We start from the raw sequence: 27,138 nt of genomic DNA, 5'->3' as shown, positions 1-27,138 counted from the left end.
TTTCTGAAGAGAAACCCGAGTGTGGGAAGGGCAGACGTCAGACGTTTCCTCACTCCAAGATGCTAAGTAGTTTTTATTCCTTTTAACCTTTTCTCTTTTTTTTAACATTGGGAATTTGTTTCTCCAACATAGTTGTATTACTTTTATCTCCCCCTTTAACCATGGGGTTGTTGCTTCCTTTTAGCCCTGGCTGCTTAATTAGATAATCAGTCAGCGTTTTCCACATTTCCCCCCCCCCTCGAATGTTTAAGTAAACCAGCGTAGTAAAGCCATTTGAACTGTGAACTATTCAACTCTCCATCCTGAGAACTTTTCTCTCTGATTTCCTTTGTTAGCCTTGTATGTGTGTTGTGTATGGTTTTCTGTACATTTGTCCTTTTATTTCTCTTAATAAAAACTTTTCAGGTTGAATGTCTGAGATGTTGAGAGTTTTCTAAGGGAATAATCCCCGTAAACATAGGTGGAGAATCCCAGTTACCCCTTCTTGCTTGCCTCCTTAAACTAATTCCCCCACGTACTTAGGAGACCACCTATTTGGGTAACAAAATTCCTGATGGTGACTGATTTTTTCCTATTTTCTGACCTTTTGGAATGCTTAGCTGAACAAAATGGGCTTAAATATTCCTTGTAAATTAATGATTTCTTACAACAGTTCCTTTGAAACCCATCAAGGAGTTTTCAAAGTGAGTGAGTAGTGGGGGTGGTTTGACAATAAATTGACCGACTAATGCCATTTAGAACTCTCTCTTACCTGCTCTGGGAATATTTTTCACCAAAATGAAAATTGTTTATCAAGCAAATCTCACTTGGATCCAATGGCTAATACATGGTGTCTTAGAATAACAGGTAATTTCCATGTTAGACACTGAGTTCAGGACCATGTTTAAAGAAACCCTCCTCTGCCTGCTCAAGCCTTTAGAAGAAAGGTGCTTCACCCAAGTAGCCAAAAGAGGCAACCATAATTTAAGACCACCCCAAGCTCCTGGCCAAGGATGATCTGCCAGTGCCACCAAACATAAACCCTTGTTTGCTTTGCAGCTTTTCTCTGTTTTTCTCGTAGCAGAAGTCAGATACTGCCAGAGCAAGCTAAGTAATGGTCAAAGAAGGATGGGAGATAGATATAATAATATTTGATTTATATACCACCCTTCAGGACAACTTAATGCACACTCAGAGAGGTTTACAAAGTATGTTGTTATTATCCTCAGGACAATCACCCTGTGAGGTAGGTACGGCTGAGAGAGCTCTGAAAGAGCTATGACTGACTCAAGGTCACCCAGCTGGCTTCAAGCAGAGGAGTGGGGAATCAAACTCAGTTCTCCAGATTAGAGTCCTGCCGTTCTTAACCACTACACCAAACTGGCTCTCAGGCCACTCAGCGGCAGCAGAGATGGTGGTGGTAGCCCAAGGTCTCTGTCAGTCCCTGGCAGTTATGTCCGTCAAGTTCACAGTTAACACACAGGTGTTCCAGTTGAAGCAACTTTATAAGAGATCCATACAGTTCAGGGTGTTCACACAAAGGTAGCAATTGGCAGAAGTGACTATTCAAAAAAGGGTACTACTAATTATAGGGAAACGTCTTGCCCTTCGGGTCCGTTAACATTCTGGCATGAAACCCCAAAGAGTTACATGGGAACTGATTAGTTTAGGCTAGACAGAGTACAGATTGGAATCATCCCAGTCTCTGAGAAGAGATACATTGCTCGCTGCCCGCAGCTGGCATCCAAGGACACTTGCTACAAAAGCAAAATAAATATTTTCACCAGATAACAGAGAGGGCCCACTGGCTCTCCTGTACATTCCATGCTAGCAGTTTACACACTCTCAGATGATACAACAGAGTACAACCTTAGCAATCAGTTATGGTCAGCACAAAATGCAAAACACATTAATGGCAGGTATGCAGACATATATGACAGTCTCGCTTGGTTTGGCTAGAAGTGTGGGGAAGACAGGATGGGGTGAATTCTCAAGGCCCTGTTTTTTCTAAAAGATTGTTTAACTAATTACAAGCGTCATGCTTACATCCAAAATTTAAGCAAAGTCCAACAGGGCTAATAACTCTTATTGCACATAAAAGGCCCAGTTGGTCTGATTCTCCCCCCCCCCCCCCCGCCCCATGAAAATTGTAGCTGCATCAGCTTTAGTAGGGATTTGGGAGTATTTTTGGTAATGTTAAATGCAGCAATTCAGTGCCTCTCGGTTCCATTGTGTACCTTATCTCTGAAATAAATTTCAAAGACATTTTCAAAGGCTTTGTTTTGCTATCGCTGGGAGACTTCGAACATAATCCCACACAGGCTAAATAAAAATGGCCTGGTGGTTAACACGTATGTTAAGCCGAACAAATCAGGGCTTAAAACTTAATTGCAGTATTTGGAAGGTGGGCTATCTCTCAGTAATATCTCAGTCATTGCCGCAATAAGAAAAATAATGGAAAATTAGAGTTGACTTTCCCCCCTCATCTGTTACAGATGGAAGACTAATGTCTGGGGTGGGGGGCGGAATAGGCAATTTTTACTGCACTATTTATTGTAGGTATTATCTGTTTTATTGCATTCTTTTCTCGGTTTTGTAACTCGGTTTTACTGCATTGCTGATCGCATGTATTTTTATTGCATTGTTTTCTAATTTTTGTAATCCAGCCATATTATATTGTTAATTGTTTGTATTATACTGGAGAGCATCCAACCCCTACTAAGAAAAGTTCAAAGCCTTCCTCCAATGTAAGTGAAGAAGAACCTCTTCTGTTGTAGGTTGGCTCTTCAGGCCAGACAGCAGCTGCTTTGGCTGGCGGACAGCTCCCTGGGGAATGAGTGGATCCACCCCATAATTTTATTGCAGTTTTTAAAACTGCATTGTGCCTTGAGCCTCAGCAAGAAAAGCAGACTAGAAAGAAAGAAAGAAAGAAAGAAAGAAAGAAAGAAAGAAAGAAAGAAAGAAAGAAAGAAACAAACAAACAAACAAACAAACAAACAAACAAACAAACAAACAAACAAACAAGGGCTTGTGATTGGCCACTGATGATCTCATTAGCTATGCAGATTGACATCTGGTTAACATAACATTAACAGATTGACATATTGTTTCAGTGGCAACTGCCACCACATTTTTCACTCCTCTTTCCCAGTGTATTTTTTAAATTACTCTTCTTCTGCCCTACACTTGGGATTCCTCTGTGTATGTTGCTTCACCTCCTTTGGCAGCCATTTTGTGGTTGGCTCTGCCTGCTGTGGCATCCATTTTGAATTCCAAAGATGCCCATAGGTTCAAAAAGGTTGGGGACCCCTGTTCCAGACCATATATTAACTCAAACCTAAATTCTTTGTACTGAAAAAATTGCCTGGTGTCAAAATGCTTGTAACTAGGGGTGTGCAGTTTGGTATTTGTTATACCAAATAGTTGCTGATTTGGTATTATCGAATCAAATTAGAGAATTTGGAATAAAATCGGAATATTGATTAAATCAATGCCATATAAACCTACATTTATTCAGGTTTATTTTGCAAATACAGCTACAGCCTTTTTAAAGCCGGTTGGCTGCTCTTGCAAGGCCCCCCTCCCACTTTCCAAGGCTTTCCAGGACATTTTCTCCCAAGGAAGACGGAGTGAGGTGGGCGAGTGGGTGAATGAGTGAGGTTTCCCCCTTTGCAAGATTCCCAGACTTGTCTGGTAACAGTTTGATGTTGGTTCTTGGTTCTGTTGGGATTCTATGGTGCGGGGCTGGTTCTGTTGTGCTTGCATTTGGCCCCAGGTTCTGCCTGCTCTGGGTTTTTTGGGTGACACTGGTTCATTTGGGCTTGCAACAGTGTCTTTCCTTCCTTTCTCCTGCATTTGTCATTTCTGGAGTAAAACACTTTGACATTTTCTGACCGAAAATGTCCTAATCCAGTCCACTTTCGTTCACTCACTTGTTTAAACATTCCATTTCTCATTTTATGATTCCGAGCTTACTTTGATTCATACTTCTTACATTCTGTATTCCTATTATATGTGTCAAACAATGTTGGATGCACCTTTTGCAGCTTTTCACGTCCTTTCGGCTTTAATCCAACCCCATCATTAAGAATAGTGCTAGTCATACTTGTCCTTTGTTCTTCCCTATCTCACCTGGGGGGTCCTGTCTTCCAGCACTATATCTTCTTTCATTTTGGATTGTCTCATTGAGTTTTCAAAGTAAGAGATTAGGAGAAGTGCCATTGCCTTCTTTTGTACAGTACTAACCAGGGTTAGCTGAAGTGACACTGCCGTTGTCTGAGAAAGATCATCAATCAGTGTCACCTTCTTCTATTGCTGCTGCCCAGTGGCTAGCCTTCAAAAATTCCTCTGCTTCCATCACCATTAGAAAAGTCACTTCTCTTCCGCTGCTGTGACCGTTGATTCCTGAAGGGGACGGATGCATCTTAGTCTGGTGTCTCAGCTTTGACCATTCCGCTTTGACTGACTTTTCTAGGAGTTTAGTCTTTGACCAAGTCTGCTGCATTCCTGAGGGTATTGCTTTCCGCTTCACTGACACACTCAACCCTCCACATCACTTTAAGGTGTGTATCCAGGAGGGGGCAGGTTCAGTTACAGATTCTAAATCCCTATTTATAATTTTTTCTCCTGATTGCTGTCTAAATCTAACAAGAGACTATGTATCTGTCATATATGCCTGTCTGCATATCTGCCATGAATGTATTCTGTGTTCCGTACTGGTCCTCTGAGGGCATGAGAAGTTTCTTATTGATGTTAAGGCAGTAGGTTATCTTGCAGGTATTTACTTTCTCTTTCCCCGCTGCCTCCAGTAAGTGTCCTTGAAGGCCGGGGCTCGAAATGTATCCTTCTTGGGAACTGAGATGATTTCATTCTTTGTTCTGTCTAGCCTAAACCTAGCTTCTCCTCTTCCCCCCCCCCCCCGGCTCCTTTGCGTCTAAACTTTAACAGTCCCTATTCTGATGGCGGGAACCTTCTGTATAACTAACACTGCCGACCCCATACACGCCACTTCTGCCAGTTCAGCTGTCTGAGCACCTTGAACTTGATGGATCTCTAATAAAGTTACTTCAACCAATACACCTGTGTGTTTGCTGTGGAGAACTTGGGGAATCTACCTGCCAAGGACTGACAGTATCTTAGAAAAACATTTCTCCAGCTATTGCTAATTTTTCAAAATCTGTCATTTGTTTTCTTGTTTCTCCTTTTCTTTACTTTGATTGGATAAAATTTTTAACCTCCAAATACTGGAATATAGGAATTTGCCTATTGCTTACGGATGAAATCTCTTTGTAGGTAATAACCGACATTAGAAACCAAAGATTTATAATGAAACCCCGCCCCTAGTCTTCCCATACTTTATATTACCTTCATTCACTACTTGTCTAAAACCTTATTACTGATTATAAAGGTGACATTCCAGGTGCTAATTTAGATCTAACCTTGGTCCAGCCATTACCTATGGCATTAATAACATCTTTGGTGCAGTGGAGATTTTTATAATTCAGATTGATGTTTTAAGCCACTTCAGTCCCCACTGGGGGAGAAATGCAGGGTATAAATATTTAAATAAAACAAACAAACAACTATAAATGGGACTCAAGCCACAGGTTTAGTGCTCTCTCCACAAAGAGGAATAGTTGCCATTTACTCATATAGCGAAAATAAAATGCAATGCTTGAGAACAACTTTTCACTCCAGCAACTCCCACCCCAATGATAATTTATCTGGCCTCTTTTACACATATCCTATATTGGGGGGGGGGGGCGGAAGCCTCCTGCTGTAGCCTGGCTGGGGATGAAGAAAAGTGAAAGAGGCTCCTCAGCATTGCACCAATGTGTGACATCACTTCTGGGGAAAAACCATAGACTTGGGGGTGAATCCCAGAGCATCACCCTGGAGTAATGACATCACTTCCAGTTTTTCACTGGAAGTGATGCCATGCATTATTGCAACATTAAAACGATCATCTTCCCACAAAATCTCCTGGTGGTTTTCCGGTATCATCTGGGAACCTAGACCACTACGAGGAATCTAATGTGCATATTTTGCTTCACCTAAAGCTCCCTGAAATACACACACATACACTATATTGATGAGTTATAGTAATAGAAACTCAGCATAAAGGGCTTGCCATCTGATCGCTTGGGATGTTTAAAAAGTAATAAATACTCTGACGCTGCAATGTTATGCAGACGTGGGATTTTTTTATACTGGAACAGGCAACCTGTGGCTTTTTTATACTGGAACAGGCAACCTGTGGCTTTTTTATACTGGAACGGCTAACCTGTGGCTTGTGATGCTCTGGAGTGTAAGAATACTGCACAATCCTAACCCACTGTATATTTTACTAATGATATAATATATTAAGCATAGTTTAGCTCCGAGGACTTCTGACATGCCTACCAAACAGTCCACACATTTGCAAGCAATGCTTGGAAAGCCCTCACATAAGCCATAATCAGGTCTTTTTTTCTGGGAAAAGAGGTGGTGGAACTCAGTGGGTTGCCCTCGGAGAAAATGGTCACATGGCTGGTGGCCCCGCCCCCTGATCTCCAGACAGAGGGGAGTTGAGATTGCCCTCCGCGCCGCCGAGCAGCACGGAGGGCAATCTCAACTCCCCTCTGTCTGGAGATCAGAGGGTGGGGCCACCAGCCATGTGACCATTTCCACTGCGTTCCCACTGAAAAAAAAACCCTAGCCATAATTATAGCTTTGCTGAAAACTCCGAGAACAGCATCTGATGAACCATTTATAGGAACACATGCCTTGTAATTTCTTTCAGTATACAAGAAGCTTCTGTGTAAAATTGTTTTAAAAGCTTCATAATTAATCAACAAATTACTTGAGAAACTCCAGGGACATCTGTGCGTTTTAGAGTTGCATTTAGTATCCCAGTGTGACAAAACCACGCGCTAACATTCTGGAAAACACCTAATCAAAGCCCCTCTAGTCCTCAATTACAATTAGATGGCAGTCTGGTGAAGAGATGGAACTCGGGCACATACCATTTAAACAACAGAAATCCAATAATTAGATCTGCTTATTTCAATGATGATACACTCATTGTTAACAGAGTATCCAGACAGGTCTAATTTCAGGTTTCAATAGGAACACAACATGCTTCAGCACTTTTGATCTACCTTGGGTGATTCCGCAGAAACTTGGCCCTTATATTTCCCCCAGAGGTGAAAGGAAGTGATTTAGGATCAGCTCCAGGTGGTTTTTTGTGCTGAATATTTAATGGATCTTGAGGTACCTGCCTTTCCCTGGGACCTATCTCTACCTATTGGCTGGCCACTGCAGCACCCAACCAGATGAAATTCTTTATGGAGTAGTTTCCTCTCTATTCATGAAGCTTTCTCATGAATACACTCTGTACAGCATAAAATGTAAAAGAATTCTTTGGAACTTTCAACCTGAAGGCTGCTCCCACACACGTTGGATAATGCACTTTGGAACTGGGCTTTTGTGTGTGAAACAAAAAATCCACTTCCAAAGGTTTGCTAAAGTACATTGAAAGTGCATTATCCAACATGTGTGGAAATAGCCATATTGTTAATCAAGGTTTTTCTGTTTGTATTACTGCATTCCATTCTGAGTTCCAAGCAAAACATATACGTAAAATAAACTTTGCGCTTACTTTCTGAAAAGTTCTCATATATTCTCACCTTCTGAATTACCTTTAAAACTTATCTGCTACAAACCATGATGAAACATAAATCTCACCAAACATAGAGGTGCCTTCACAAGAAAGACTGAAAGAATGAGAGGGTAAAGTCACCACACAGTGATTTTTATTTTAATGTGATGAAAATGCCACTACCCCTAAGAAGTCCCCCAAAATCTAAGCTCACCCAGGCTGGTCCAGGTAGAACTTCCAACATTCAGAGGATATAAAGCACAATTTTCTTAACTGCCAGCAGAGAGCTCTGGAAGATGCTGTTCATATGACACTGTGTACCTTTCGAGTAGTTATAATCACATGTACCAACTGCATGTAGATCTTCCCGATACGCATGGTCACCAAGTTGTGTGAATAGGGGCAAAACACACATTTATCATGCCCTTCGGTATGCATGAAACGACTATTGGATTTTTCAGGATTCATGTTCACACAGAGACTGTCTACATATGATAAAATATACAAACTGCCCCAGTTCACAGATAATCATGTGTATCAGGAAAATCATGGGTAGTACACACACTCAGTACATGTGGTTGGTAGTTTCCTGTATGCACAATTGTTAAGTGTGGAAAGGGCTTTTTTCTTCTGGGTTTCTATAAACCAGTAAAATGTTTCCAATCTCTAGGTCATCAGCTATTCAGAGTTCCATAGTTTCATTGCGTGATATTTTGGATTTGTTTGTGTATTTAATTCAATTATGTTTTGTTGTATGACACTTCAAACATTCTTTTGAAAAGTATTATGTGGATTGACCATAGAGTTTTGGTCTTTCATATTTCCTAGAGTGTGGGAAGGGGACCTAATAAATGGAGATACTCCCAGGTCAGGGGTCTCTCTTCAGTCTGTATATAAGATGCAAGTCCTGTGTGTCTCTTCTTTAGCAGGACATAATTTTGGCGACAAACAAGCAAGCGAATGAATGGGGGTGGGGGAATCTACCATTTTGCAACTATTTAATCACCCTTTTCAAGGCAGTTCAAATAAATTCTAGGGTAGTGTAGAGTTGCCAGCTGTGGGCTGAGAAATTCCTGGAGATTTAGGAGGAGGTGCCTAGAAATGGTGGGGCTTGGGAAGGGGAGGGGCCTCAACAGGATATGAAGCAATAGAGTCCACCCTCCAAAGTAGCCATTTCCTCCAGGGAAACTGATCACCATTGTCGGGAGATCAATTGTAATTCCAGGATACCCCCAGCCAGCATCCGGAGGCTGGCAACCCTAAGGTAGCGGGAATGTTTTTACTAGTCACCAGTACCAAGACTGGAAAAATATTCTACACTGCTGAGGTAAACATTGCTCAATTTACGAGATGGCTGACAGAAAAAAAAAGAAGTTGAATAGCAGCCAACTTACCACATCAATTATTTGCAACAATGACAACTGCAGGTCTACTACCAGGGATTGTGAATCATTCACTACAGGCCGTTCCAAGCGATTGTAATTTTTCAGAAGTTCTCGGTAGAGTCGCCTTTGATTTTCCCCTTGCAGAGAGACTATGAGGAGACAAGAAAGATAGACTCATGAGATGTCAACTCACATTTCTTAATTATAGGATGGTAATGGTTTTTCCAATCTTATATATGTTTCTTTGATTCCCCCCCACCCAATAACATTGAAGGCGATCTACAGGGAAAAAAATTTAACATTTTGCCTCACCTATAAGAGTCATAATTTCATATAATGTAGACTGCAGACCTGGGTTTAAATACCATTGAAATTATGAAGCTTATTTATTTACTTACTTCTCCTCAAGAGGGACTTAAAGAGGCTTACAGTGTTCTCCTCTCCTCCATTTGTTCCTCACAACAACCCGGTTAGGTATGTGAGACTGAGAGCGAAACTACAAATGACGCCTGACACTAGTTGGATACTTAGCTTCCCTCAAATTTTGATGGGAAATGTAGGCATCCTGGTCTTGCAGCTTGGCTCTCCGACTGCTGTCCAATGGACTTTTCAACTGTCACTTGTCCAACATTCCGCCAAGCTGCCTACATTTCCCATCAGAACTTGAGGGAAGCTGACAAGCTGACAAGTGTCCAACTAGTGTCAGGCGTCACTTGTAGTTTGGCTCTCAGAGTGTGTAACTGGCCCAAGGTCACCCCATCAAGCTTCCATGGCAGAGGCCAACATTCTAACCATTATACGACGGAGCTAACAAGGATGGCTCTTAGGTAATTTAAGTTTACCAAACGCCTCCCCCACCCAATGTTCCTTTGTTGGTCATGATGAGCCTAGACTGTATTTTTATTTATTTTATTTATTATTAGACTTTTATTCCACCTCCATTAAAACACTATAACAATTTTAAAACCGGTTTGTTACAAACAATACTATTACAGTTTCCAAGATGGCAGCAGTTCCTGCTCAGCAATTTATTTGGCTTCACTTTTGGTGTAATAGGCAGCGGCATTTGAAGACAGTTGAAAACAGGGTGGTGAACAGATCTACTGGGAGGTTTAATCAACCACTTCCTCCTTCTACAGGTTGGCAGAGGCCTAGGCCAGCCTCAACCATATGCCTGGTGGAACATCTCTGCAGGCCCGGTGAAAGGATAGCAAATCCTGCCGGGCTCTAGTTTCAGTGGACAGAGAGTTCCACCAGTTCAGGGCCAGGACTGAAAAAGCCCTGGCTCTGGTCAAGGCCAGGCGGACCTCCCTGGGGGCAAGGGAGCACCAATAGTTGTTTCTCAACTGATTGAAGTATCCTCTGGGGCATATATAGGGGGGAGGTGGTCTTGCAGATATGCTGGTCCCAGTCTGCTTAGGGCTTTGTGGGTTAATACCAGAAGTATTAAGAGTTCATTAAACTAACCCAAGTCATTAAGTTGTGAGAATAAGGTAGATGTAGGTAGCTTCCTTTCATGCTCTTCAGCAAACACATTTGCCACTTGATTTTATTAGATGTTTAACAATTGCAAATGTTTAGTGGAGCATTTCTTACTCGACTGTACTTTAATGTTATCTTTCTCCTGGGAACAGGGAGAAATGCTTATCATTGCGGTTTCAGTCTTTGTAAATTTTGTGTTTTATGAGTGTTCTGAACAAGAGTCGTCACTCCTCGAGTCAAGAGACAGGGCATTTAACCGACCTACTGATTCGAGCACAACACGTGGGGTTTCAGCTCCTTATGTTTGTCTTCAGATTTAATCTTTTTTTGTTATTTATAGCATTATGCCAATTTCTATGCATGAAAAGGATTGCTGGAAGTTCACCAAGGCAGCTGCTGGTGTCATCCATGGTTGGCCTATCTAATCAAGCTATCCGTTGTTTTTCCTTGCAAGGGCTCCATAGCAAGATCAGAAAAAAATATGTATTGGGTACATGTGTGGGGGGTGGAGCAGAACAAAAACCTAAGAACAACCAATCACAAAAACACAAATGCAATATTAAGTCTGTTTATCTATCTATGGTAGTTCTAAAGTTCCCATAACAGGCTGTCTAACTGTTGACCGAGAAACAGAATCCATGTTGTGTCATCCCTATACCAATCATGCAACAGAGCTCGGAACTGGGCTGTGCAAATAGGCCTTGATTTCCAGGAGTTCCCTTTATTTGCTTGTCTGAAATATTTTTGCCCCTCCGTTAGGACCTGTCCTGCCCAGCCTTTACTGGAAAGAAGACTCCTTGGAGGAAAACAAAGGAATACTTCTCCCCACAATACTGGCAGCTCTCTGCACTTCCGAGATGTCAAGGTGAGACCTCTTCTCTTCTCTGCCACAGCAGGCTCCGGTCCAAGAATCAGTGAAACAAACAGATGAGGAACCCACTCGAGTGGACCCACCCACCTCCAGCTCCCTAGAGTCTCATCCAGATGCAAGAAAGGGAGAGAGCCAAAGTTGAACCAGGGCCGAATCCACACGGCTCAAGTTTGCCACTATTTTCCCGCCATTTATGCACTTCTCAGAGGGCTGTTCACATACTCTCACCTCAATCTTGCCATTCTTTCGCATCTGTTGCGCTGCGCCTCAGACGAGTTTGTCATGCTTTCCAATGCTTCTCTTGCGCAGTTCTCACCATGGATGTGAACAAACAGAAGCAGTTCACAAAGAGACCGCTCCCTCTTAACCACCCCCACTTCCTTCTTTCTTGCCTTTCTGGAACACCGACCCTCTTTGCCAAGCAATTCTTATGGTCCCAACTCTGTCCGAGGCATGCCCTGTCCAGGTTTTTTTTTTAAAGGGTGCTTTCCTAGCACTATTGCGCAATCCCGTTTCAATTCCCAAGTGGTTTGGGAAGTGGCGTTGTAAAAAGCCCATGGAGGCATCGGGGGGGGGGCATTTTTATTACAGTGAATAATGTTTTACTGCCGAAGGATAGCCCAGGTAATTTCTGATAAGCGGACTGTGGCTGCAAAGGTTGACTCTTTCCAGATTTTTTTTTTAATTTAAAATTTTCGGTATAGCGAAAAATCACTATCCTATATAGTTGAGCGGTAACACAGTTGTCTGTGGTAATTGGCCATGCGAACACCTGTGTCCCACCAACGTCCGCAGTCTTTTTCGGTGACCCATTGGGCCCTCCTGGGGCTCTCTGGCCAACAGAAAATGCTACTTCGGCCTCGCGTGGCCTGAGCGTGCGATGCAGCGTGGTGTTTTCTATGAATCACACGTATTTGCAATACAGCGGAAAATCGATATAGTGGAAATCTCTCATTAAATTAAAAAAAAAACCCATCATGTTATCATCGGTTATGGCGGATCTAGACCCGCCCCTTATCCCGCTTTTCTCCCAGGGATGTGAACGAAGCATAGTGTGTTGCTGACTCAGTAGGAAAGGGAATGTGAACACAGCCTGGGGCATTGCGGGATAGAATCTAGCGCAATAAATGCGCAGGAAAACCGGAAGGCAGGGAAGTGTGGATTCGGCCCAGGTAAAGGAGCCCATTCTTAGCAGCTCAATGTATCCTGCACTCATACTGGAGGAGAAAACCACTCCCTAGATCTTGGCAAGATCCAGAACCCAGCTCTGGGTACAGGAAAGGGTGGGGTTATCAACTCCCTATATAGGCCTTCAGCTGAGCTCTAGCCTTATCTGCTTCAACAGCTCTCCAACCAAGCTGTGCTAGTCCTAGATGGCTCCCTGCAGCAGGATATCTGTTCCCTACCTCTTGCTATCCAGCTTCAGCTCCTACACCCAAGTGTTTGCTCCACTCTGGCTTTTCTCCACTGCCCAGTGCAGACCACATGCTTTTTTTCCTGGTTTGCCAGGAAGAAAACGAGACAACCTGACTCTTAATTTAAAATTTCGAAGATACCTTCCAAAAATTAAACAATACAACTAAAAGTAAAAATTTTAAAAAGTTAATAAAAAATGCAGCATAAAAATACCCATAAAAGCATCCATAAAACAACTATATCATGGAATAAACAAGTCCTCTATATAGCCAGAGCAAAAAAAGCCTGCAAAAACAGAGAGTCCAGCAATAAGTCAACACCAAAGATACAAAGTCAACATCAGCAGCTCAAAAGTCAATAATAAACAGCATAAGAAGTATCAAAGCAAACAATATAAATGGTAATTAAACAGCTAAAGCCAACTATTAACAAGCCACAAATGTCTGGGAGAACACCAGTGTTTGTGCCCAGTGCCTAATATTTAACAAATTTGGTGCCAGACAAACAACTCTAGGGAGGAAGTCAAAGATGAGGGGCCACAGTGGGAAAGGTTCCATCTCTGGTAGCTTGCCTCCAAAAATAACAACGAACAGAGCAGGTCCTCTGATAAGATTGGCATAACTGAGTCTCTCTACACAAGACATCTGACACATGATGAACATGTGTCGGGAGATGCAATGTTAGCCAGGAAGGGTAGTTCAAAAAGACAAAACCAGCAACAAGGCAAAGGCTTTGTTAAATGCTGAAGTTGTGTAAAGGAGCTGTGAAATGCCAGAAGGGAACTTCAGCCCATTAGAACCTCTCCAGCTGCTCTGGAAGGCAGCTCCTGCCCATTTCCATTCCTTGCTGGCCTCTGGTTGCCATCCCACGCAGTTTTAGACTGGAGAGGTGAAACTGACAGAGCCTTTGGGGAGATGAAGATGAAATTAACAAACCCTCTGAGGAGCAATCTCCGCTGGCTCTATCTTTTTAAACTATGCTTCTCGGATAACATTGCGTCTCCCTACACTTGATGAACATGCGCTGAGGCATTTCATGTTGAAAGACTCACTAACAGCAGTCTTGTATGAGAACCAGGTGGTGCAATTAGCTTCTACAGGACAAAGTAAATGGGTTGTCATCCAGAACACACTTGAAAAATGACTAATCAGTGGGATTGCCAGGAGTATCTATTTGGGCTTAATCCCAGTGCTGCACTCCCATTTAAGAAAGTTGGTTGCCATTCTATGAAGAAAATCCCACTGGGGAACAACTGTTATAATGACAGCAAACTCTCCCCTCTCCCCAAGGCTGAGTAGCCTAGGCCTCACTGACAGATTGCAAAGGGACGGGGCAGAGAATAAGCACACAGAAATGAGCCACACCTTCACTTTTAAGGTCTTTGTCACATCAGGACAGCCTGGGAAGTTATAACAGCCCAGGAGTACGCCAGGCTTGGTAGCAGTATAGGAGACATTCAGCTCAGGTCTGGCGAGTTCCACCAGCAATGAGTTTTGAGTTACTCCTTCCTCCAGCATGCCAGAGGTCCCCCACAGAAATCGACCCCAAGAACTTCCCTATAAGTTAAATGGTCAGTTTGCTCCTGTGCAATACACAAGTTCTCTCTCTCCACACATACACACCATAATGGATCAACATTTTATTAGAGTAGTGGCCATACACAAGGCAAACCCTCTCCTGTGGTCAGTTCTGTAGACAGTACTTCAATCCACCACCAAGGTGAGCGTGCTTGAGTTCAGTAAAATCAGTAAGCTTACATGCATGCCTAGTTTCCTTGTGCTGAAAAATCTTGACTGTACAATCTTTCCAGCACAAAGATCCATGGGGCAAAAGTGGTTGCGCATCAAGGCAATCCTCCGAGCACAGGAAGTGTTCCTACCAAATGTAGTTGACTGCAGAGCACTGCCTCTTTATTTTATGGCTAGCAACAAAGCCCATTGTGGGAAAAAATACAACGGGCTGTAGAAAGGGGAGGACAGGCAGGCGGGGATTCCATCCTCCTCCATCACTGATCCCAGCTGGACGAAGGCAGGGGGGGTAGGCGTGGCCACCTTCTCTGCACCTGATCCAGGGTGGGTGAAAGGGGGGGCAGGCATTACCTCCTGCTCCATGCTTGATCCTGGTTAGGTGAAGGGGCGGGCATTACCGCCTGCTCTGTGCCTGATCCTGGCTGGGTAAAAGCAGGGGATGGGAATTGCCACCTCCTCCACTCCTGATCCCTGCCAGGTGAAGTTGGGGGGGGGGGCGGACATTGACACCTGCCCCGCGCCTGATCCTGGCTAGGTGAAGGAGGGTGGACTTTACCTCCTGCTTTGTGCCTGATCCAGCTCAGGTGAAGGGGGGTGGGCATTTTTTCATTCTCCGCTCTGATCCTGGCCAGGTGAAGGGAGTGGGCATTGCTGCCTACTCAATGCCTGGTCCCAGCAGGGTGAAGCAGAGGTGGGCATTGCCACCTACTCTGAGCCTCATTCCGGCCAGGTGAAGTGGGGGGGGGGGCATTGCTTCTTGTTCCTCACCTGATCCCGGCTGCGGGAAGGCAGGGGGAGGGAATTGCCACCTGCCCCACGCCTGATATCAGCTGGGTGAAGATGGAGGTTGGGCATTGCCACCTGCTCTGCTCCTGATCCCAGCTGGGAGAAAGCAGGGGGGGGGCATTGCCACCTGCTCTGCTCCTAATCCCTCTTGGGTGAAGGTGGGGTATGGGCATTGCCACCTGCTCCACTGCTGATCTTGGCCGGATGAAGGGGGCAGCAGGCATTGCCTCCTGCTTTTCTTCTGATCTGAGCTGGGTGAAGAGGGGATGGGCATTGCCACCTGCTCCACTCCTGATCCCAGCTGGGTGATGGTGGGGCAGGCAGGCAATACCACCTACTCCACTCCTGATCCCAGCTGGGAGAAGGCAGAGGGCGGGTATTGCCCCCTGCTCCGTAAAGGGTGGGTGTGTATTGACCCCAGCTGGGTAAAGGGTGGGCAGGCATTGCCACCTTCTCCACTCCTGATCCCAGCTGAGTGAAGGCAGGGGGGTAGGCATTGCCAACTGCTCCGGTCTTGATCCCAGCTGGGTGAAGGCTGGAGATGGGCATTGCATCCTGCTTCACTCCTGCTCCCAGCTGGGTGAAGGCAGTCAGCGGGCATTGCCACCTGCTCTGCTCCTAATTCCAGCTGGGTGAAGGCCAGGGGGTAGGCATTGCCACCTTCCCCGCTCCTGATCCCAGCTGGGTGAAGACATAGGATGGGCATTGCCACCTGCTCTGCTCCTGATCCCAGCTGGGTGAAGACATAGGATGGGCATTGCCACCTACTCTGCTCCTGATCCCAGCTGGGTGAAGATGGGGGATGGGCATTGCCACCTGCTCCACTCCTGATCCAAGCTGGGTGAAGATGGGGGATGGGCATTGCCACCTGCTCTGCTCCTGATCCCAGCTGGGTGAAGACGGGGGATGGGCATTGCCACCTGCTCTGCTCCTGATCCCAGCTGGGTGAAGACGGGGGATGGGCATTGCCACCTGCTCCACTCCTGATCCAAGCTGGGTGAAGACGGGGGATGGGCATTGCCACCTGCTCCACTCCTGATCCAAGCTGGGTGAAGACGGGGGATGGGCATTGCCACCTGCTCCACTCCTGATCCAAGCTGGGTGAAGACGGGGGATGGGCATTGCCACCTGCTCCACTCCTGATCCAAGCTGGGTGAAGATGGGGGATGGGCATTGCCTCCTGCTCCACCCCTGTTGGTCAGTTCCTTCATTTTCCTAGATATCTGTATGGTGGTATTGGAGTGATACATATATTGACTTGAGCCTTTGATAAAGACATTGTCAAAATGGGAAAGTAGGCTGGTGGAACCCGTCAGGCTCTCTTAGCCCTACTTGAGAGTTTCAGCTATAACCACTAGGAAATATTGTCATCAGAAGAAACTCTGCAAGGATATTAACAGCTCTGAAACAGAACAAGAACAAAGTAAACACAGTCCACATCTCTGGAAATTGATATTCATTACCCAAAGTGGATTTGATTAATTGGACGAATGATTAATATTTATAAATATTTATGATTATTTATATATTTATGAATATTTATTGAATATATACTGGATGGATTTTAGATATTTATTGTAGAATATTTATCACATTTGAGCACATAGCACTTTTTATGAATTAAAAATATAAAAATTTACAAAATGTATTAAATATAAAAAATTATATAAGTGAAAACCTTCAAAGTTTGGATATTGTTTGAGACAGTTCTATACTCAGAGGACCCCTTTTGTTTAGCCACTCCTAATCCCAGCTGTGTGAAGACGGGGGATGGCATTGCCACCTGCTCTGCTCCTAATTCCAGCTGGGTGAAGGCCGGGGGGTAGGCATTGCCACCTTCTCCGCTCCTGATCCCAGCTGGGTGAAGACAGGGAATGGGCATTGCCACCTGCTCTGCTCCTGGTCCACCTGGGTGAAGGCTGGGGGGCTGACATTGCCACCTCTTTGCTCCTGATCTCAGCAGGGTGAAGGTGGTGGCTGGACATTGCCATCTGCTCTTGATTCCAGCTGGGTGAAGGTGTGGGCAGGCATTGCCACCTGCTCTGTGCCTGATTTCAGCCTGGGTTTCCTGCCATGGCGAGCTCTCTGGAGCTCTGGCTGCTTCATCTGGGCTTCCCTCCACAGCAGTGCCCTCAGGAGGCACGTGAGGGTAGGAAGTGAGTTGTCTTGAATACACTTAGCCTTTTATATAGTAAGATAATAACTCACCTATATCAGTCCCTGTCATCTCCCTGGCTTTTCATCCCTTTTTCTGCAAACATTTTATTTGCCGTTGCATTTGTTTACCATGTTTGCCCTGCATATTTCAGTTGACCACGCATTTCACTATCTGCCTCCAGGGTCTGGTTTGAATGAGCACTGTCCTTAATTTAATCTCTTTAAACCATTCTCATTTCCATGGCATGCCTCTGAAATTGTTGAAGCGAATACCTTGATATATTTAGAAAATCTCCTCTTTTCAGACTTTATATATTCAAGGAAGTTTTCCTTACCCAAGAATCCCTGAGTCTTTCTACACAAGACATCTTATCCGGGGACGCTTCAGTGACTTACTTTTTGTGTGGTCTTATATTCAAGTGTCCTCTGTTTCCCCAGCAGTGCATGTGTATCCTAGGGTTGCCAGATCCAGGTTGGGAAACTCCTGGAGACTTGAGGGCTGGAGCCTAGAGAGGGTGGGGTTTGGTGAGGGGAGGGACTCCTGTGGGGAGCCATAGAGTTCACCCTTCAGAGCAGCCATTTTCTCCAGGGGAACTGGTCTCTATTGCCTGGAGAGCAGTTGTAATTCCGGGAGATCTCCAGCTACCACCTGGAGGTTGGCAGCCCTAGTTTTTCCACAATGGGAGAACAACTATAAGATCTTTCACCAGAGCTTCCCCGTGTAAGATGTCTTGTGTAAAGACTCCCTGTAAGTCAGTCATGGAACTGCTGCACATTCTAAAGGATTCTGGGATATCTTCCAACATTCATTTCATACAAGTCATTGGCTAGACCTGTTGGGCCTCACTGCTGCTTTGTGAGTAGGTTTCCCAGGTGCCCGCCAATGGCAGGCAAACTCTCAGGGATTTGCCCCCTTATCTGCCGATCACTGGGCAATCTGCAAGAGGGGGTAAGCTCCCGGAGCTTGCTCGCCACTGGCAGGCACCTCAGGAGTGTAAGTGATGTCGTTGCACCACAGGAGCATTTCTGCACTTCATTTGGAGCCGATTTGGGCCCCAAACCAACAGAATCGGCTCCATGCAAAGCGCAGAAACACTTGCATGGCCGGTGCAAAGACGTCACTTCCATAAGTGACATTGCCACACAGCCAGTGTGATGACATCACTTACAGAAGTCATGTCATCACTGCACCGCTGGAGCGTGCACCCAAGGATTTGAAACGGCCCGGGAGAAGGTAAGTGCCAGGTCCCAAACCTCCTGGCGGGAGGATAGAGGGACCTGACAACCCTATTTGCAAGGCCTGAGAACATACCTTGCAACACATCAGACACTCCCAAGCTGCTGTCTATTTTGGATGGAATGGGTTATGGGAAAGAGGGGTGAGGCTGTGTCTTGGCATTAAGAGCATCAAATTTGTATACAGAAGCTCCCCAGTTCAATCACTGCCATTTAAAAGAATTAGCTAGTAGGTAATGTGAAAAGACTTCCACCTGAGACCCTGAAGATCTGCCCATCAGAATAAACAAAACTAAACTTGACAGACCAATGGCCTCCCTCAGAAGAAGGCAACTTCATGGTTTAAAGCTGTCTCAGGGAAGATTCACTGTCCACCATTATCGATCTTCTCATTGTGGAAATTCTAGCAAGCTTCAAAAGGGACAAGGAGTCTCTCTACACAATACTTCTTACACGAGGACGCTCAAGTGAAGGGAGACGCAATGTTAGCTGGGATGTGTAGTTTAAAAAGACAAATGGAAGGCTCTGTCAATTTCCCTTCTCTACAGGAGGGTAGTTTTAAAAGACAGCAGGCAGAGAAGCTGGCAGAGATGCTCCTCAGAGGGTTTGTTAATTAGATGACATTAACGAACCTTTTGAGGAGCAATGGGGTCTTTCCAAACTACCCTCCTGTGGAGAGGGGAAATTGACAGAGCCTTCAGCTTTTAAACTATGCCTCCCGGCTAACATTGAGTCTCTCTTAACTTGAGCATCCTCGTATAAGAAATATCGTGTAGAGAGACTCTCTGTTCCTTGAAAGCCAGTATGAACTACATTGCCATTGGCTATTATTAAATCATTCTGCTGGGAGGGTAAGAGGACTTGGCAACCCTACTGTTATGAGAAGTACAGTTGTACTTATACCAAGGTGTGTGAGCACAAAGCGGAGTATTTTAAGAATTTAGACCCTAGATCTTGAACTCGCCCTTGACTACAACAATTAGGTTACATTTATCTTTGTCTCATTCCATAAGAAAAATAACTAGATTTCCCTCGGGTGTCATAAGGACACCATGATAGAGATTTCACTTGTCTTCACCTGCCCTCCCGCATGCACTTCATGGAGCCACTGAGGCCCAACAGATCTCCAATTTACTGTGGCACAAAGATGGAGTCCTAAGTGCCAACACAGTCAAACAGACAATAGCCGCACAACGGAAAGGAGCGAAAGGGGGTTGACAAAAGCAAATGACTTGTCTACGAGTTGACGCACTGTGTGGGGAAGGGAAGTGACCGCAAGTGCACTAGTCCTGGCTCTACCCCTCACACAATCATGGAGACAATTGCATGGTGTGAACTGAGAGGAAGGCACATTGGCACTATGCAGACAGTGATCGTGTGGAGGCAGTGCCAGAGCATTTGTGCCCACTCTTGTTGCTTGTGTGGTGAGTCAACATACAGATAGGTCATCTGCACAAGGCTACGGTTGTCAGCTGTGCCAAATTCTCCTTCCCTTGTGATGAAGTTGTGGCGTACCACGAAAGTAATGCAGATGAAGGCAACAGCTTCCCCCAGCATTCGATTCAGATACTTCCTACAAAGGAGCTCTTAAAGACACTAGAACCTTGTCTTGGTATCTCATACCCCAATTGGGCACCATTTTTCTAAGGTGGTCTGGTCGGTAAGGTTTCTTTTTCTTTTTTTTGCTTTGTTTTTTGGTTGTTCATGAAACATGTTAGGAAAATGTACTAAAAAGTATTTATCGTTATATTGTCTACTGGTAATAAACTGCACAAAGCTGAAGTATTTTTTTTTTTGCATGCATCCACCCCACGCAAAAGTGATCCTTCTTTTATGGCAATCCTTGCAAACATGTTTGCGAGCAATATGTGTGCGAGAGGGAACAAGGCAGCTGACCTAACTCTTCCTTGTCCCTGACTAATAGCTAACCAGATGCTGAGTGTGGATGAAGATATGTATTCATATTTGGATGCTCGCTTGCTGTCCAGTCAGGCAATGAAACCACCAGCATAGTAAAGAGAGGGGGGAAGCAATGGCCTTGGCGACAGGGGTACATTTCCTTCCCCCCACCCCCACCCCATTCAGAGGCAATGAAAGGCCTTGGTTTGCCCTTACAGATATTGTCCGGTCGTCCAATCTGATTGGCTATATGGTGCTGTGGTGTCATCTCTCATTCATTACCTCAACCCCTTACTGGCTAGGATCTTTCAGTGAAGAAGTCCTTCCACATTTTTTAAAAAACCAAAAATGATGGCTAAGCAGCAGCAGAATAAAGAGATAATGGCAGTGAATAGGAACCAAAATTGTGCAGAAGATTGAATGGTAAGGGAATTCCGCAGACCACTTTTGCCTTCTAGTGAAACAACAGCTTTCTTATCAGAACTAAAAACCATCAGGCACAGAATTAAATGCACAATCACACCAAAATAATTCTACAATCATCTTATTGGGTCTTTATGTGCACTATGTCATGTAAGGTTGTGGTCTCAAGGAGATGCATCAAAAAGAGACCATAGACTTTATTACTGTCTTCTATGATGTTGCTTTGAGTATGATCCAACTGGGTAGTTTTATGTTGTTTAATATGTTAGTCTTAGAATTGCTTATGCTCTGTTTCAGCATTTCTTTAATTCTGCATATTGGATCTCTGCTGGTTTTAAATCTTTGCAAATTTTAAATTCATATAACCTATTGCATTTATTGAAATGTCTTTGAAATGGACTGTAGTAACTCACACTGTGTAATTCTCCTTGAGTTTCAGAATCTGTCTACATGAGACATCTGACATGTGAAGAATACATGTCAGGAGATGCAATGTTAACCAGGAAGGGTAGTTTAAAAAGACAGAGCCATGGAAAGGCAAAGGCTTTGCTATACACTGGAGCGGTGTGAAGGGGCTGTGAAATGCCAGAAGGGAAACTTCAGCCCATTAGAATCTCTCCAGGTCCAATTCCGGCTCTGGAAGGCAGCTCCAGCCCTCTTCCATTCATTGCTGCCCTGTGGTTGCGTTCCCATACAGTTTTAAGCTGGAAAGATTAAATTGAGTCTTCGGAGAAGTGAAGATGAAATTAACACACCCTCTGAGAAGCGATCTCCACCAGCTCTGTCTTTTTAAACTATGCTTCCTGACTAACATTTCGTCTCCCTACACTTGACAAACATGCGCCGTGGCGTCTTGTGTATAGCGACGGAAAAGTGGGAAAGGCTCAGTGATGCCTGATGCATCACTGCAATGCTACATTTGGGAGAGGGGGGAGGCATTAGGTAACCTTATGCCATGAAACCCCAGCCTATGCATTTTTTTACTCAGAATTACATCCCACTTTATTCAAAGGGACCTTTCCCTCTGTGTGTGTGTACGATCACGGCTTCAATATTTGAGCCTAAAACCTGCAATCCTCACACTTTGCTCTCTGTAGTAGTCTCATTAACACCCATGGGAATGCTATGGAGAACATCAGTCTAAATGGCCTTACCAGAATGCCGCATCCTTCATCCTCTTTGGCAAATATGTGCAAAGCTTACAGTTTACTTGGTGTATTTTGCAGGTTTCCAAGATTGTAAACTGTGCTATCACCATATGTCACTTAATCCCCACAGATATAAACATGTCCCATCTGCTTTTGTGCTTCAGTGCAGCCAGTGGTGTGGCATTTGCTTACAACTACAAGCCCTTGTGTATCCTGATCGCTAAGATTATTTTAATGCTGTAAAAGCAAATAAGAGAAAAACAAACTCTTGTTTTCTGCGAGGATAACACTATGATAGTGCAGGTCTCTCGAAAGTACTTTGCTCTGCATTTTAAAACTCCTTGCCTTTAATTAAAACCATCTTTCATCTAAGTTAGTTAAACAGGAATCTATTTTGGTTCTAACCTTCAGAATTTGTGGTTTCTTGGTAATCTCCAAGTTCCACAACGAAAGGACAAAAAAAGACGGAAACGAACTGCCGATTTTAAAGACACAACACTTAGTACAGGAAAACCTCAACTCAGACCTGTCCCAGGGATCAGGTTTATTTTATTTACATTGTTTGTAGTATAAAGATCACTTGAGTCAGTCATTAAAGGCAGTGGTAGCCGTGATGTAGAATAAAGCAACTCACCTAGAAAGATAGAGCAGGAAGTTACATAAGAAGACTGGGAAATCAAAAGGGCTTATAGTCTAGTTGCATTGGTGCAATAGTTTTAATTGTAAGGAAAACATTTGCAGTGTTAAAGGAAATTAACACAATAACAGCTCCATAGGCAGCTTTAGTCCCTGCTGGATAAATTGTTGTACAAAATATTGATTTCTTTTTTCCAAGCTGATGATTACTTTGCACAATTAATGAATAATATAGGAGAAAGATACTACTTTAGAAGAAAATAGCTGAGGTTCATAATTCTCTAAATTAAAAGGAGTGTGAGCCCCGTGGCGCAGAGTGGTAAGCTGCAGTACTGCAGTCCAAGCTCTGCTCATGGCCTGAGTTCGATTCCGGAGGAAGCCGGGTTCAAGTAGCCGGCTCAAGGTTGACTCAGCCTTCCATCCTTCCGAGGTTGGTAAAATGAGTACCCAGTTTCCTGGGAGTAAAGTGTAGATGTCTGGGGAAAGCAATGGCAAACCACCCCGTAACAAAAGTCGGCCAAGAAAACGTCGTGATTACTGACCCCCATGGGTCAGTAATTACTTGGTGCTTGCACAGGGGACTACCTTTACCTATGAACGATGTATTTGATACCCTTCAGGACAACTTAACACCCACTCTGAGCAGTTTACAAAGTGTGTCATTATTATCCTCATGAGTGGGGAGTCAAACCCGGTTCTCCAGATTAGAGTCCTGCTGCTCTTAATTACTACACCAAACTGGCTATTCAATTAATAAGAAAATCCAACTACAAGCAAAATGATGACATATGAATGTGGGGAACGAGGTCTCCTAACTTTAGCATTGGACGCTGCATGTAACACAGGTAAAAATTGCAAGCTTTGCAAAGAAGTGATCCTGCACGTGCATTTAGGTTGGATACAGTCCCAACCATGAGAACAGTGTATTGTGTGTCCTTGCTAAGTGACTTGTAGCTATAACATAGGCTACTTTGTACAGCTGCAGTCTTGTAAGTTGCTGAAAGTTCTTCTCAACTTTCTGTATGCTGTATTCACTTGCTCTGCAATAGTCTATCCTACACTGAATCAAAAGGTATTAAAAACATTACCGAAAAGCACAGATGTAGTCAGGGCTTTTTTTCTGGGAAAAGAGGTGGTGGAACTCAGTGGGTTGCCCTCGGAGAAAATGGTCACATGGCTGGTGGCCCCGCCCCCTGATCTCCAGACAGAGGGGAGTTGAGATTGCCCTCCATGCCACCGGAGGACAATCTGAACTCCCCTCTGTCTGGAGATCAGGGGGCGGGGCCACCAGCCATGTGACCATTTTCAAGAGCTTCCAGAACTCCGTTCCACTGCATTCCAGCTGAAAAAAAAGCCCTGGATGTAGTTAATTGTCCAAAGAGAATGCTATCAGCTGCAGTGAGTTAAATGGGTGTGCTTCACTATACCAGTGATCCCCAGTGTGGTGTCTACAGGCTTCTTCCGCAGATTGTCCTAAGCTTGCCATCCCCCCATCCAGAGTGGGGGAACCCCCACCTCCACCTGTGGCCCTCTGGCTGAACTCTCCTGGCCAGTGGAGAGAAGAGGAATGCATTCCTATTTTTTTACTGACAAGCACAAAAGGCCTAGTTAATAGTATTGCCAGGTCTCCCTACCTCCTGGGCAGGAGGTTGGAGGCTGGCACCTATCATTTGTTGTCTCTCTCAGGCGTGCACAGTGCACGCACACTCCTGGCCTGTGTGATGACATCACTTCTGGGAAGTGATGTCATTTTGCAGGGCACGTGCCGCCTGGGAGTGCTCCTGTACTCTGCGGGGGGCCAAATTGGGCCACTGTGAAGCACAGGAGTGCTGCTGCGCTCAATAGCAGCAAGATTCAGCCTGAATCTGACCCGATCTAGCCTGAATCTGGCCTGATTTGGCCCAAATCCAGCTGCTGTGGAGCACAGGAGCATGCCGTGCCTCCCAGGAGCATCTCTGAGAGATGCGTTCCCCAGCTGCTGAGCAGGTAAGCAGGGGCAGGGAGGTGGAGGGTGGGAGTGGGGGATCCCCCGCCCCCAATGAGGGGCTGGCAACCCTACTAGTTAATCACCCTTAGAACCCAGTTAATTCCCACCCCTTCTTGGATGACACTTCCCTCTTTACTTACCTTCCAAATAACGAAAAATCTCCAAAGGTACTAGGGTTTACATTTAGGTACCTAGGGTATCCTCACTCTCATTTTTTGGCCTTTCATCCAACCAGTTTCCTTTTTTTTCTGTCTCTCATCACCTCTTACTTTGCCTTTGCTCTGTTCTTCCCTGTCTCTGTCGCTTCCTGCCCGCCCCTCTGCTCCTGCATCTTCTCTCCTCCAGACATATAAAGAGAGGAGACAAGATACGGAGAGCAGTGGGAAGCAGTCCAAGAAAAAGTCAAAGATGAAGAACGTGCATGTTGCTGATCTCGAATCCAGCACCTGCATTTACTTCTGGACTTACCTGTGGGAATTAACGAGCCAACAGGTAAGCCCATATTGTGAGCTATCATAGACAGACGGAGTTACCAGTTGTTTGCTATTGATGTGTCGTGATCATTAGAAGAGGCACTACTGAAGTCTTTTGGTATGCTTGCCAAAATAAGCAACCACCTCTGTTTTATGGTTACTGCTGAAATTAATGTGGATCTGGCTAAATATAGAGCTAGGAATATTTGGGATGGCTTTAAACATTGGTACAGAATGCAGAGAACTCAGTAACTGCCGAAGATCAGATAACTCATAAGAAAAAAAACACCTCATTTCTGGGCAAGATTTGAGCAGAGTTGGTCAAGTTAGTACTACAGTTAGTACTTGGATGAGGCCACCAAGGAAGACTGGGGTTGCTACGTGGAGGGAGGCAATGACAAACCACCTCTGCTCCTCCCTTGCCTTGCAAACCCCCTTGGTCCTGTGATTCCCATGAGTTAGTTGTGACTTGATGGCACGAAATTATTATTATCTATTACAGGGGACTACAGTCCTGCAGTCAAAGTTGTCACTGATTATTTCAAATCAATACATGACATTCAGTTTTCCTCAGTTCTTCAGCTCTCAGCCTTCTCTCAGGCCGTTCTGCCTCTTAGCTTTCCTTTCCCTCTTAAGCTCATATCCAAATTCCAAGAATTTGTAGACAAACTAGATATGACACAAGCCTGTCATATAGACAGCTGAAATGAGCACCTGGACAAGACATGTTCAAGTGTACCTTTTACGATGTATTGTCGAAGGCTTTCACGGCCGGAGAACGATGGTTGTTGTGGGTTTTCCGGGCTGTATTGCCGTGGTCTTGGCATTGTAGTTCCTGACGTTTCGCCAGCAGCTGTGGCTGGCATCTTCAGAGGTGTAGCACCAAAAGACAGGTGCTACACCTCTGAAGATGCCAGCCACACCTGCTGGCGAAACGTCAGGAACTACAATGCCAAGACCACGGCAATACAGCCCGGAAAACCCACAACAACCATTGTACCTTTTACCTTTCTTCATTCCAGGAAATTTTTTCTTCCTCAACTTGTATCAGATATCCTAGCCAACTCTCTACTTTACAAGTGAATGGCACACTTGAATGAACAACCGCTGTGGTTGCCCCTGTCACGTATAATATGACTCTAATTCGTTCCTTTAATTTACTTGAGGGTGCTGCACAGGGACTGCAGAAAGAGAGTTCCAACTACTGAAATTGTCCAAATGGAAATGAGTGCTGTCAGGAAGGACTGCTTTAATGGAATGAAAATATGAAAGAGCAGAGCTCAAAGGTTGGAATGATGTTTGCAGCTAAGAGATGAAGGCTCCGAGGAGCACGCTTGATGTTCCAGGTGGGACACGTGAATAAGTCTCCGCTTGAAGTTTAATGTTGCTTCTAGGACTCTTTCAGGAGAAAGAGATGCGACTTTATTGTCTGATCAAATTATGCAGCTGTCTAAAAAAGAAGGATCTTCAGGGGTAGGGGAATGGAGCTTGAGAAGAAAAGTTGAAAGAGTTTTCTAAGAAGAGAAAGATGTACCTGGCCAGGTTTTCATGCCTGTTTCAATCTTATCCGGTCCAGATCTTTATCTGGCAAGATTTCCATTTTTTCTTTAGAGCTTGCTTACATCAAAGGCCTTACCATCAGGGCTTTTTTTCTGGGAAAAGAGGTGGTGGAAGTCAGTGGTGGAACTCAAGATGGCACAATGACGTCTCTATGGTTCAGCTGTAACAAGGGGGGAGTTTTTAAAAGTTTAAATCGCCCTCAGCGAAAATGGTCACATGGCTGGTGGCCTGCCCCCGATCTCCAGACAGAGGGGAGTTTAGATTGCCCTCCACACTGCTGAGTGGTGCGGAGGGCAATTTAAACTCCCCTCTG

General features: G+C 44.7%; 1 protein-coding gene across 1 annotated transcript in view; it reads right to left on the bottom strand.

Moving 5' to 3' along the window:
• Positions 1-10,654, bottom strand: part of LOC129335180 (neuronal acetylcholine receptor subunit alpha-7-like) — a 122,662-nt gene extending 112,008 nt beyond the window's left edge. Inside the window, exons 1-2 of the mRNA XM_054987620.1 lie at positions 10,600-10,654; positions 9,013-9,176 (exon numbers count right to left, since the gene is read on the bottom strand). Of these exons, the coding sequence (XP_054843595.1) occupies positions 9,013-9,176; positions 10,600-10,654 (219 nt within the window). The remainder of the gene's footprint in view (positions 1-9,012; positions 9,177-10,599) is intronic.
• Positions 10,655-27,138: the final 16,484 nt, after the last annotated feature.

Source organism: Eublepharis macularius, chromosome 8, assembly GCF_028583425.1.
Source record: "Eublepharis macularius isolate TG4126 chromosome 8, MPM_Emac_v1.0, whole genome shotgun sequence".
In the NCBI taxonomy this organism is placed as follows: domain Eukaryota; kingdom Metazoa; phylum Chordata; class Lepidosauria; order Squamata; family Eublepharidae; genus Eublepharis; species Eublepharis macularius.
This window is presented reverse-complemented; position numbering and strand designations above follow the sequence as displayed.